At 42.2% G+C, this 13,201-nt stretch overlaps 1 protein-coding gene across 1 annotated transcript in view; it reads left to right on the forward strand.

The window, feature by feature from the left end:
• CUX1 (cut-like homeobox 1) overlaps nt 1-13,201 on the forward strand; it is a gene marked incomplete at both ends in the record, with an annotated part of 67,598 nt that overhangs the window by 1,058 nt on the left and 53,339 nt on the right. Inside the window, 2 exons of the mRNA XM_009082306.1 lie at nt 9,833-9,937; nt 12,536-12,724. Coding sequence (XP_009080554.1) covers nt 9,833-9,937; nt 12,536-12,724 — 294 coding nt within the window. The remainder of the gene's footprint in view (nt 1-9,832; nt 9,938-12,535; nt 12,725-13,201) is intronic.

Consider the following 13,201-nt stretch of genomic DNA (forward strand, 5'->3'; position numbering starts at 1 on the left):
GTCTTTTTCCTTTTGCTAAATCAGCTTTCAGCCCCCACACTCCCCTGGTGTAGCTCTCAAGTCTATTGGTCTTTACATTAGTTCTTGGTAAATTGGAAAAATACAAGTCATAGAATCATTTACATTGGAAAAACCCTCTAAGGTCACCCAGTCCAACCATTAACCCAGCACTGCCATGCCCACCACTAACCATGTCCCCAAGTACCACATCTGCATCTCTCCAGGGATGGTGATTCCACCAGTGCCTGGGGCAGCCTGTGCCAGGGCTTGACAACTCTTTCCATGAAGATCTTTTCCCTGATATCCAATCTAAACCTGCCTTGGAGCAGCTTGAGGCTAATTCCTCTTGTCCTGTTGCTTGTTAGGTGGGAGAAGAGACCAACCCCCACCTACAGTCTCCTTTCAGGGAGTTGTAGAGAGTGAGAAGTTCCTCCCTGAGCCTCCTTTTCTTCAGGCTGAGCCTCCCCAACTCCCTCAGCCTCTCCTTATCAAACTTGTGCTCCAGCCCCTTCCCCAGCTCTGTTCCCTTCTCTGGACATGCTCCAGCACCTCAGTGTCTTAACAAAGCAGAAAGCAAATTTGTAAGTTACTGGGTTGATTATTTAGTCAGTAAAAGCAAACTGGTGTTTGCATAGTGGGTTTTTAGTTCTGTCAAAGAACTTTTGTAGACGACTTTAAATATTTATGGCAGTGCTAGTAATTATTTGAAAATCTGTAGACTTTTTAGAAATGATGTAGGTGTTAAAGATGTTTTGGTAGAATTACTTTGTGATTTTTGCAAAGGCAATGCATTCTGCAAAGTTGTGGCAATGATTTACCTAGCAGGATTTTTTTTTCTCAGAGTCGAAAAGGGTTGTGGCTCAAGAAGAGGCATTTCTGATTTCCCTACTGCCATCCTAAAATGGATTATATCTATTTGTACAGAAATGCTGGTTTTCTATCTAGCTGGAACAAAGCTGCAATGTGGGTTGTTTGGGTTTTTACTTTATTATGGTGAGGTTTTTTTGTAATTAGGTAAAATTTATACCTGCTTATGTGCATAACCCTTAGTTTGGTTGTAATTCAGCAAAATCTGACTCTGTACATAAACATCAGTGTGCAGTTCATCTGAGCTGTTGTAAAGCCAGAAGATGGGATTCTGTTGGAACTAGATGGTCTTTAAGGTCCCTTCCAACCTAACCCAGTGTGTGATTCTGTAATTCTGTGGTTCTCAGCTCCTGCAGTATCTCAGCTCATTTGCTGACGCATCCCTGTAGCACTTCACTTGTGTGATGCTTTACCTTTATGAAACACTTGGATAAATTATATCTATGTAAGCTTTGTAGCAGCAATTCCTGTGTTTTACCTCTTTATAGTTGAAAAAAAAAAAACCTGGAAGAAATTAAATCCATTGCAGAGGGCAGAAAGTGAGTTTGCATCAGGCTGAAGTGTTACAATTGCAGAAACAAGTACTTAACCTAATTATGTATTTAATAGTTAAATTAGCATTTCCTTTACCATTTCAGTAAGTGCTCATTCCCATTATTAAGGCTACCTTTAAAGAGTAGTGCTCAGCACGACTCCTGCTTTGTGCTTAGACTGCCTTGCTGATTTGGATGTGATGTTTTGCTGCTCTGGAATTAACACTGACCCAAACGATTGGGATTTGGAGCAGAAAGTTATATGTTTCGACTGAAAATGGTGAAAAGATGTGCTGTAAAATTTTAACTATCTGGTACTTCTTGGAAATCCCTTTCTGAGTTACATACCTTTTTAAATCCAGAGTTGAACTTCAGCACTTACCTTGCTCTATGTGAGGACACCTCTCTGGCTCCTGAGAGATGGGAAATGCCACTACCCTCTCCAGATCTGCAGTAACAAGGGGGTGGATGTACTCACTGACCTTGGTCCAGGTGTCCATATCCTGGCTGGGGATATCCATGGGGACAGATCTGGAGTTGTAACTCCCACCCTCTTGTCCAGTTGGGTGAAGCATGGACCATTCTTCTTCCCTTCAGATTCCATCACCTCTCTTCTCCCAACATTTTTCATCATTTGGATCCCCAGATTTTTTCATGCAGAAGTTTCCTGAGCTAGTTTGCATGATATCATCCCCAGAACAAATTACTAGCTCATCGAAATAATTGCCTTTAAATACCAGTGAGCTTTGCAATTTTCTGCTTAGAAAGAAGAAGAGGTAGTGACCGCAAAGCTCTGTCTCTCTCCATTGTTTCATTAACAACAAGGTATAAACTGAATTTTCCCTAAACCATAAGTAATCCTCGAGGGTAGCAAGCTGGGGCAGAGGGTGCAGAGGCAGTGGTGGGGGTGGGGATGTGGTGGCAGCATGGTGACTGGAGTGCCATCCCCTTCCTCAGCTGCTAATCCAGGTGCTCAGTGCCAGTAATCCAACATTTTGAGTGGGGTTTTGCAGCAGGACTAGTCCATTCCAAGCTGAGAGTAATGTAAGTACACCAAGTTACACCCAAAGTTAGGGTGAGGTAGTTCAGTGGTAGCTTGGGGTGTAACCCTTTCACTTGAAAGTCCTGCAAGCTATAAACTGCTAGAAAAAGAAGAAGAGTGCATGGAAATGGCTAGTCCACCTCCACCCACCTCCAGTGGAGCCACTAGCTCATGCCACAGAGCTTCAGAAGGGTTGTGAGGTCTGAAGCCAATAGTCCTCACTTGCTTTCATGGCAAGATGCAACAGCATCATCTACCAGACAGCAGAGGAGCTGTGTGTCCAGTGTCCCTCTGGTCCTGTCCTCATCCTTGAGGTCGTGTGACTGTACAGGACTGAAGTCACAACAAAGCTAAGTACAATAGGAATGGCTTATTTTCACTTTCCTAACTCCCCAGCTCGATAAAGAACATAACCCACAAGTTCACCCTGGCATTTCCATGCAGATTTAATAATGCTGTAGTTTGGGGAAGGGACTGGTTTTATTAAGATTTCATTTTGCACAATAAATCACTGCATATTTTCTGATATGCTACGAAGTATAAGAATAAATAATTAAAACTAAACTACCCGTACTTGTCAAAATAAATGATTTATCATAGTTTGGGATACAGCATCTTTGAATTTTTTATTGTTTGATTCCCAGAATATTCTAATTTCCAATCAGGGAAGTTAATGAAGCTCCAATATACTTCGCTGCATTTGCAGCACAGTTGTGTGACTGTTTATTTCACACAGATATTTATGGGTAGCACTTTTCTGTACCTTTTCAAGTTTACACCTTTCCCATCAGTGTTTATGGCAGTAAGTCACGAACCTTTGGGATGGCAAATTTATTCAAATGAATTATCATTCTGTTTCTGTACTTCAGCAACTTGGAGTCACCCAGATGTGCTTGAGAAATACTGAGGTTTCTGCTGGAAAGAATAATTCCTAAGTTGTGAAAACAGAAATGCTTTGGAGTGTTAAGTTCTTGAAATTACCAACTCATTTTAAGGCTTTAATTTTAAGGTTTAAATATTGAGTCTAAGTTTGTGGTTTCATGCCATTGATGTATCCAGATCTGTTTGCTGGTTTTATACATTGTTCACATAGTTTGAAGTAGAAATCTGATGTGCTTTGTAGTTTGAGCTTCCTGAAAAAAAAGGTACTTTTTTCACTTTTAAAAAGAAAAGAGAAGGACTTTGGTTAGGGTTGGTTGATCCTGAGTTATTGCATTTTAACCTGGAGGAGGAGGAAATAGGTTTGAAAAGAAACTCAGCTATAGGTTTCCTTAGATTTTGGGAGTAGTAACAGAAACAGAACATGAGACCTTTTTTTAGTGGACTATATTGTGTAAGCTATAGAGGAATTAATTTGTTTTCTCCTGTTATCCCTTTGGAAAAACAAAATGTTTTCACTGGTTTTCTTTCCATCTTTGCAGTGCTGATAGTGCTCCCAGATTTCTCCTTATTTTTTTCTGGGGCAAGAAAGACAGATAAAGAAAATTCTGTTATCACTCAAACAAGAACAAAAAATACAGAACCCTTTATTAAAGATTCTAGGCTTCAATGGTACCATTTACTTCACAGAAATGTAGTGTTGGATGTTAAGGTCTGCAAAGGAAGGGTCAGGGAGTTTAAGCTTTTCTTTTGGAGCCAAACTGCCACTAAAATACATAAAACAGTGTCTGCTATAGAAGTAGAAAGAAAACCTCACCAGGGTGTTTTAGCAGAAATGCTTGTTCTCAAGATTATTTTTTATTTCCTTGGATATGGCACCTTCCCATCTCCAACAAATCACATTGGAAAATGGTTCGAAAAGATATTCCCACTAAGTGAGATTGCTATAAAATATGTATGTTTTTGAGCAGCAGATGGAATAAATTCTCCTCTCTCACTTAGCAACACAATACAGGTAGTGCTGGTGCTCACGGGAGGGTTTGCTCTGACCCACTGGTGGTACCCATAGCCCTTCCAAGGCATCCTTGGCCTGGGAACTCTCTGGGAGTGTTCCAGGCCAGGTTGGATGGGGCTTGGAGCAACCTGGGCTAGTGGAAGGTGTCCCTGCCCATGGCAGGAGGGTGGAATGAGATGAACTTTACTGTCCCTTCCAAACCATTCTGTGAATCCAGCAAAGTTACACTGCTTTATGGCAGATGAGGTCAGTCACTTAATCCTGGGATTTTACCGTCTGTAAAATGGGAATAATAACATTTGCTTTACAAAGGGCATTGAGATTCTTACACGGAGAAGTGCTGTATAAAGGCAAAATATGGTTAATATTATTTTCATACAAACACAGGGGTTTCTTGTAAATGCCTGGCTTTCAGTTGGGAATACATTGCTCTGGCAGCCATTCAGTGCACAGAGGAAAGTGCAATAGCATGAAGACAAGAATGAAGACAACCCAACCTCTTCTGGTTGGTGAAGTGGATTTTTTTCCCCCATGTAACTCTCCATTGTTGGAAAAAAATAGGTGCCAGAGCCCTGAAGAATCTTTCATGTCCCTGTTGTTCTGCTAACCTTGCTGCTCCTCTGTGGAAGTTAGGGACACTGAAGGGTTTTATAATACATTTTTAGATCTGAAAAGTTAGGAAATTAAAGCACATTGAAGCAGTGTGTTTTAATTGATCTCATACTCCAAGAAACACAGCTTTTGCAGCAGCTTGCAAGTACTAGTGTCAGCTCCAAGCATGGTGATTACTGCCATAACCAGGCTCATTAACTGCAGCAGAATTGCTTGTGATAATATCCACTCCTTGCCCATAGGAAGCTTTTGCCACATACAGCACTGAATATAGCATGGAATAAGGAAATACAGTTTGGCTGGTGGAACTTTAAGGGAAAGGTTATACTTTTTTCCTCATCTAAGTATCTCATTTTGCTATTCACACCACTGGTCTTTGATCAAATTAACATTTTACTGTAAGTAGAAGAGCACTCGGTTCATGCTATTCATTATCTTGTCAGGAAACAAGGAGAATAATTTAAACTGGATATATTGTGTAAGGCTTTTTTTTTTTTTTCTTTAATTGGGAAGCACACGGCAGTGTTACGAGCGTGACCTCACGGCTCTGCTGTGAGCACTACAATATTTACCTGCTGCATTGAGGAGAATGGAAGTGTTTTGAAATATTTTGTTACCAGGGAGGTAGCTCTGTGCTCGAAAAACAGTGGTGTAGGAGTTAGGAGGGACTGTATGACTGAACAATAGCTTTTCTAAACAACACTGGATTTGCCTGATCTTCATCAAGGCCACTAGTGTGACTGTCACTGGGCATTGAGGGGTTTCTAGGCTGTGCATAGGATTTGGAAGTAAGGAAGCAAGAGTTTTAGCACTGAGTGATGAAAAGCAACTATGCTATGGCATATCCAGTGCCTAAAGGTGATCCAAGGGAGCTGGAGATGGACTTTTTACAACGGCAGGTGGTGTGAGGACAAGGGGGAATGGCTTCAAACTGGCAGAGAGCAGGGTTAGATTGGGTATTGGGAAGAAATTTTCCCTGTGAGGATGCTGAGACACTGGCACAGATTGCCCAGAGAAGCTGTGGCTGCCCCAACCCTGCAAGTATTCCAGGCCAGGTTGGATGGGTCTTAGAGCAACCTGTTCTAGTGGGAGGTGTCCCTGCCCATGGCAGTGGAGTGGAATAATGGGATCTTTAACTTCCCTTCCAACCCAAACCATTCTATAAATCTAAAGATAATTCTCAGCCAAAGTGGGATAGTTTCATCCAAGCAGAAAGTTGTTTGAACTTTGCGGTGACTCCAAGTTGTGCAAGATTCCTTGGGTTTAGCCATTTTCCATTACTGGGTGCCTGTCTCTGGCTGCTCTCTTTTTTCTTATTTCAGGAAAAAGTGTTCAACCATTTCTAAGAACAAGATTAAGGGAAAAAAATCCATTTTTCCTTACATGTTATGAGTTTTTCTTGCTGTTTTGGTGAGAACCCTGCTGTGCCCACATTTAATAGAAGGAGCTTGGCGCTCGATGAGGGAGGGTTTGCCTTTTTCTCAGGGTTGTATCTTCTGTTGCTTCAAGTAGGAAAATAAAAAAAAAAAAGAAAAAAAATTTGTCCAGCCTGTAAGAGTCTGGAAAAAAGAGTTCACACAAACTCCCCAGAATCTGGTTTGAATTTGTCAGCTCTGTCCCAGGCACGCTGCAGTCTGTCACTGAGCCGGCTGGGTGAACATTAACCAGCACTAACATTAGCCAGGTTTTCCTCTCCTGGATGTGATGTAAGGTTCTGTGCCACTTTGGCAGGAGCACAGGGAGGGGAGACTCCCCCATAGGAGACTGGCAATGTCGGCGTGGGAGCAGGAAAGGGAGAGGGGCTGATGGTGGGAAGGGAGCAAGGAAAAGGACTAGGACGGGGACACTTGGAGGACGTTTGGCAAGCACCTTTGGAGAAGAAGCAGGAAAGAGAAGGAGGAAGAAGAGGAAAAAGGAAATCGTGGGGGTAAGGCTAATTCTGGAAGTTTGTGTCTATGCAGTAGGTCGTGTGAGGTATGAGCTGGGTTTTGCCTGCCTGGAGCTAAAGGCACTGTGAAGCTCAGGGAAGACAGAACGGTGCTTCCAGCAGCCAAAATGAATTAGGAAGGGGCCAGAGTGATTAGCAGGGAGGGGTGGAAGTCAAAGGGGCAAACCCAGAGGGTTTGGCAGAGGAGCAGCACTGCAGGCACTGTGTGTGGTGTGGATGCAGGTGAGGAAGAGGCAGAGGCAGCCCATGCTGTGCTGGGAGGCTGCAATCGATGCTGATGTGCAGAGTGATGTGCCAGGGGCTTGAGGAACCCAAATAGCTCAGAACAGGGGTCGTGCCAGTGCATTCATTAATGTTCCTGTAGCACTTAGACCGTTTGGTGGTGGAAAGAGGAGCACAGCCCATGAGGAAGTGATTAATCCTGTTGGCAGAGGAAGGTGGGATTAGCTTGCAGTAAGTAAAGTGCGGGGGCCACACATGGATTGAGGAGGACAAAGCAAAAGATCCATTCACCAAGATTGATCCCAGAGCTGGAGGTCTCATTGGGAAAAAGCAGTAGCATGTTGCTGTGTGGTGCCAACTCACCTCCCAACACCCTGCACAGGGGGTGGCTGAGCACACCCCTGGCCTCAGAGTTGGCTTTTCCAAACTTGGAAGTGCTCAAATTTGAAACTACTGTTCTTTAAACAGGTTTTAGTATGTAATTTATAATTTATATTGCAGTAGCACCCAAAAGTGCTTTCCAGACTATGAACATATCTATAATTCTGGCTCTAAAAAGCCTCCATTGTGTGTGGGGGTGAAAAATAAAGGAAAATCGACCAGGATTTCCCATATAGAATTGCCTAAAGTTTGTGCTGATGTCTTTTTAACAATGCCTAGTGAGAAATCTTGTCTGATATTATTGTGAGGAGCACAACAGGTGGTGTGAATTGGCTTGGGAGGCTGTGCAGAAAGGGCAGCTGACAGCTCACTGTATATGCAGATGTAGCACCTATTAGCAATATCCTCTGTGGTTTGCTTGCATGCAAGCTGAATAGATTCTCCAAACAATGCTGCTGTGAATGGAAGCCATCAGCAGAATTGCTCAAGGCTGCAAAACCCATTACTTAGACAGCAGTAGAAGCAAGAGCAAGTGCCACAGTGTAGTAACTTGTCCTGCTTTGCCGGAGTTGTTCTGCAGTTATTAGATCAATATATGTAGTTCCATATCTAATAAAGTGCAAGAAAATCATTTATCTCAATGTGTGTTGTTAGTTCAGTATTTATCCTAATACCCAGCTGCATAAACAACATAAATTTCTCTTTTTGTGCCTTTTTTTGGTGCTGTTACCATGTTTCCCAAGCACACAATAGGTTGTGTCCCCTGCTCTGATTATTAGGACCACGTCACTGTACTTTTTACAATCAGATTTTAATTGCAGCTGTAGAACCTGTGCAAAATCATTTAATACAATGTTGTGAGCAAATAGCGCAGATGATGCGTTTAGTATTTGATTGCTGTTAGTTTACTCATTGATTAAACATGCAGAGTCTCTGCTTTGACTGGTGAGGAAGTCAAAGACCACACACACACACAGGGGTATAGGGTTTATATCCACTGTAGGGTTTATATTTCACTGTAGGCTTTGTATTTGCTATAGATTTTATATTCACAATAGACTTTATAGTCACTGTAGGGTTTATATTCATGATAGGGTTTATATCCACTAGAGGGTTTATATTTCCTGTATATTTTATATTCACTATGGCTTAGGTTTTCCAAAGGATTAGCAAGGAATCTGGCACACAAAATGTGGCAGTTTTGGTGGCTTAAAAATGGCAGTGAGGATTTATTATGCCATAAAAGAAGGGACTCATCAGTGGAAAGGCTAAAAGCTGGTCAAGAAAAGTTTCAGCCTTGACTGGTGGCAGCTGGTGGGTTTGGAAGAGTTGGTGGTAGCTCTTGCAAGTGGAGAAAGAAAATTGTTAGGGCTTTTTTTTCTGCTGAAAGCACAGTGTGATTTGCATGGAGCAGCCCAGGTGAAAAGGTAATGATTACTCAAGGACGTGAGCAGTGTGGTTTTATAACAATTAAATACATGTGTTTAAATAAAGAGAGAAGAGAGTCTGGCCAGGAGGAGGATATACTGTAAAACAACCAGGTTTTGTTCCACTCCTAACAGAAGCTTATAGACAATTATGGAAAGGACTTTGCTGCTATTTATTGCCTGAAGTTACTGATCCATCTGTCTCTACCCAAACTCTTGTACAGACAATTTTTCCTCATAATTCTGCCTTTCTCCTTTCTATTATTACTCAATATTTAGATGGGAATTTTGACCAGTAGCCAAGTCACAGGCTTTATCAGCTATTGCCTAAATCCTCAGCAGTTGGTAACTGAGCTGTGCAAAATGGTCACTTTAGGGTTAAATATTGTTGAATAAATAGACCTGGTGAAAGAACAGACTCTAACAGCTCATGTTTTGGGGGAATAATTACTGCAGAAAGACAGCCCACAACAGTGTATGTGTGTTTGGGAGAGTGGTCAGAATATCTTTTAATTCAGCATTTACCCGTGAGAATTATTCCCATGAGGAACCTTGCAATAAAATCTGCTTGGTCTATGAGAATAGAAAGAAATTGAATAAAAAGACTCCATTTCCACTTGTATTTATTCAGTCTGGGAAATTCAGTGGGCCGCAGCATTAGTATCAGCAGGGGATTCCTTGCTCCTAGCGTTAAATTACTGTCATAATCGCTCAATTATTTCTTCCTTGTACTGTTTAAAATAAAAATCCATCACATTCTATGTTTTTTTCTAACATTTATTAGGTTGAGTGTTTAGGAAAATCAATTATATTCAGTCAGGCATGAATTGATGAATGTTCTTGTAATAATTGTCAGTTGTTAAACTGAATGTACTTTCTCTTTTCACCCCTTTTCATTTCCTTCAGAGGGCAGAGGTGGCTCAGAGAGAGGCAGAGACCTTAAGGGAGCAGCTCTCATCAGCTAACAAATCTCTCCAACTTGCTACGCAGATCCAGAAGGCACCTGATGTGGTGAGAGAAAATATTTACTGACTCTTACAGGTTTCTGACATTCCTGCAGTACAGCTCTTTCAATTTATGCTCACAGCTATAAAAATAGCTGTTTGGAGTCATATTTTAGCTGAAATGGAATTGCATTCCTTCGGGATTGCGGTCGGATTCACCTTCTGGGGGGGTTGGTGGCTGGAGAGGACCACGGGAAGGACAGAGGTCACTTGGCTCTGGGGTGATCCATTGCTCTCCAGGGCTGCCTGTCCAGGTGGATAGCAGCAGCTCTCAGAAATTATTTCACATTGGTAAGAGCATCAGCAGAAGAAAAATAGAGGCAGCAAGAGTACCTTGGTGGCCATCAGCACGTGCCTGCCTGGCAGGGCCAGCAGAGTGAGGAGCTTCAGCCTGAAGGGACCAGCTTTGCCTGGAGCTCCCTGCCCACTTCTGCCTCTCTTTATTCTCAGTGTCTGGGAAAACTGGAATTAAATTTGAAATCACTCCAGTTTTTACTGGATATATATCTAAACTGAGAAATACACTTATGAATCCAATAAAAACAGCTTAGAAAATTGAGAAGATACCCTGTCCTCCTGCTCGTTGCCTCCTCTGTGTGGTGCTAACTAAAGCCAATGCTGCTGTCTGGGGAGGTTGGCAGCACTGACTCTGCTGATGGGACCTGCAGGCACAGAGCACTGTTACAGGACTCCAGCTGGTCCTGGATGAACAGGTAGCACAGATGAGCAACCAGAGCATTTTGGTTGTTGTTTGCCAAAGGAGAAAAATGAGTATTTAAATGTCAATATGCAATTAAGTGAAATCTAGTCTACTTCCAAGCTGCAGATTTAAGAAACAAAAGAAATCATGGCTTTTTTTTTTTCTAGCAAGCCATGTATGTGCTTGACACTGAGAGCAGAGAAACACGTGGTTGCCTTTAAGAATCATTTGCAGGGAATGAGTAACAAACCCTAAGTCATCTAGATCTGTTTGGTCATCTATTAATATAACCCAGTATTTGCTGGGAGAAGTCAAAAGAGAGACAAGTAGGCTGCAAACCAGAAAATAAAAAGCCTGAATATCACTTGTAACTCTGAATAACCTGCCTCTTCCTATCTCCTGTCCTAGTCGTCTTATTATTTTAACATTAGGTCTTTCTTGTATTTAATAGTACTTCTGCACTTCATTTATATTTAATATGACAACTACTGCAGGATGAAAATGATCATTATCTATCTTATTTCAGACTCTACGTTCTAGTCTCAGTAGGCACAAGCAGCAGATGATTATACAACTTGTGATGTTTCATGCAAGCAAATTAGAGGTTTTTTCAAGTTAAAAGTATAATTCAGTGTAATAGGAGAGTGTTGTTAACTGCTGTTCGTACATGCAGCTCTCGGTGAGTACAGTGGGGTGTAGTCACTGAGAATCAAGCTGAGTGTTTAGAAGATATGGAAAAGAGTATTTTGTTGTTCCTGTATTCCCAGAAAAGAGGGTATGGAGTATATTTCAATCTGCTGCAGTGTCATCTTGAATTGTCAGGAAAGTGCTTGGATGACAGCGTTGGTGGGTTGAATTCTTGGCTCTTTCACCGTGGGATCTTTGGTTTAATGTTCACCATCATCGTCTCTCTCTTGCTAAATGGATTCTCTCCTACTTCACTGGTGTTTCTGTGAAACAGCCATTAACCTTTGTAAGATGCATTTTAGGCTCTTTAATGGAATGTGTATTCATCCTTAGGCTGCCTAGTGCTCCCCACACATGCACGAGGATTTCTGTACATTCTTCAGGGAAGAGGTTCAGAGCTCTCCAGTGAGTTACAGCTATTGATCTCTTAACACAAAAGGAGACAAAAGGATGGTACAATTAGTCTCTATTACCTTTTCTGAATAGATCTGCCTTCTTCTGAACCTCTCTGGCTCCAATTTCATGTCCTACTGGCAAGTTGGTTTAGTGAGGAAGTTTCATACTTGAGGACAGATTTTGCAGCTGTGGAAGATGAAAGATTTAGGGAAGGGAATTTGTGAAAGTGATGACCAAAGGGAGAATGGTCTTGTCTTAGAGCTGTCACTTTTATCTTCATCCTCATGGAGGGATGCTTGCAATGATGTTAACACGAACGATTTTCATGCAAGGGAACAAGTTCATTGGAAGTAGCAGTTTGGGGCAATTTCTGACAATTTTGCCTGGAACGTGCAGTGTGCATGCAGAGAGCCACAGGCACACAGCTCTGCCGCTCCTGATTAAGAAATTCTGCTCCATTACTTCCGAATATTTTATCTGATTAGTATTTTGTAAGCACAGATTTTCATAGTTGTCAAAGCATTTGGGCTATTAATAATAAATAGATCTAAATAGAATCCTTTGACTTTCACGGCTGCATCTTTCCAGTGCACTTACGAAACAGGGGAATTTATACTCTCCATTATCCATGTTTTTCTAGAGAGCTGTCCTGGGGAGCAAAAAGGTTCATCTTCCAGACTCACTCAGTCAGTTATAGGAGTCCCAGGTGTAGGAGTTGTGTCTGTCTCTTGTGCCACCCAATGCCATGCTCGGTCCTTGCCAAACTGCCCTGAATTCAAGCTTTTTGTCTTTATTGATGTATCTCATACCTTTTCCCACCAGGAGCAGGCCATCGAGGTGCTGACACGGTCCAGCTTGGAAGTGGAACTGGCTGCAAAGGAGAGGGAGATTGCACAGCTGGTAGAAGATGTCCAGAGACTCCAGGGCAGCCTCACCAAGCTGCGGGAGAACTCCAGCAGCCAAATCTCCCAGCTGGAGCAGCAGCTGACTGCCAAGAACAGCACACTCAAAGTAAGGCTCAGTTCTGTGCTCAGCAGCTTCTGAAGGGGGTAACTGATGCACCTAAACTGGGGTTTGCTGGTGTAAGTCTTCTGTGGCTCTGAGAGGCACTGAAAAGCTTCTTCAGGATGCTGCTGAATCCTATTTCTATAGTGTTCGTAGAATCACAGGAGGGTTTGGGTTAGAAGGGACCTTAAAGGTCATCTAGTTCCACCCCGCTGCCATGGGCAGGGATGTTTTGTGTTCTAAGTGATCACAGCTTTGTTGAAATCTAAAGCACCCAGTTTAGCAACGTGTTTTTGCAGAACATGGGCTACCTTTAGAATTAAATCCACCACCAAACCCCAACATGTATTGTCCATGGATACGTAGTGAAGCAGCTGAACTGAAAAGGCACAGAAAATCCTTCTTAGGTTTTCAAACTTGTCATTCCCACTCCAGTGATTGGTGTTGAAGATTTGCCAGGAATGTTTATGGCTTCTCTTTGAA

Source organism: Acanthisitta chloris, unplaced genomic scaffold, assembly GCF_000695815.1.
Source record: "Acanthisitta chloris isolate BGI_N310 unplaced genomic scaffold, ASM69581v1 scaffold35389, whole genome shotgun sequence".
Lineage (NCBI taxonomy): Eukaryota > Metazoa > Chordata > Aves > Passeriformes > Acanthisittidae > Acanthisitta > Acanthisitta chloris.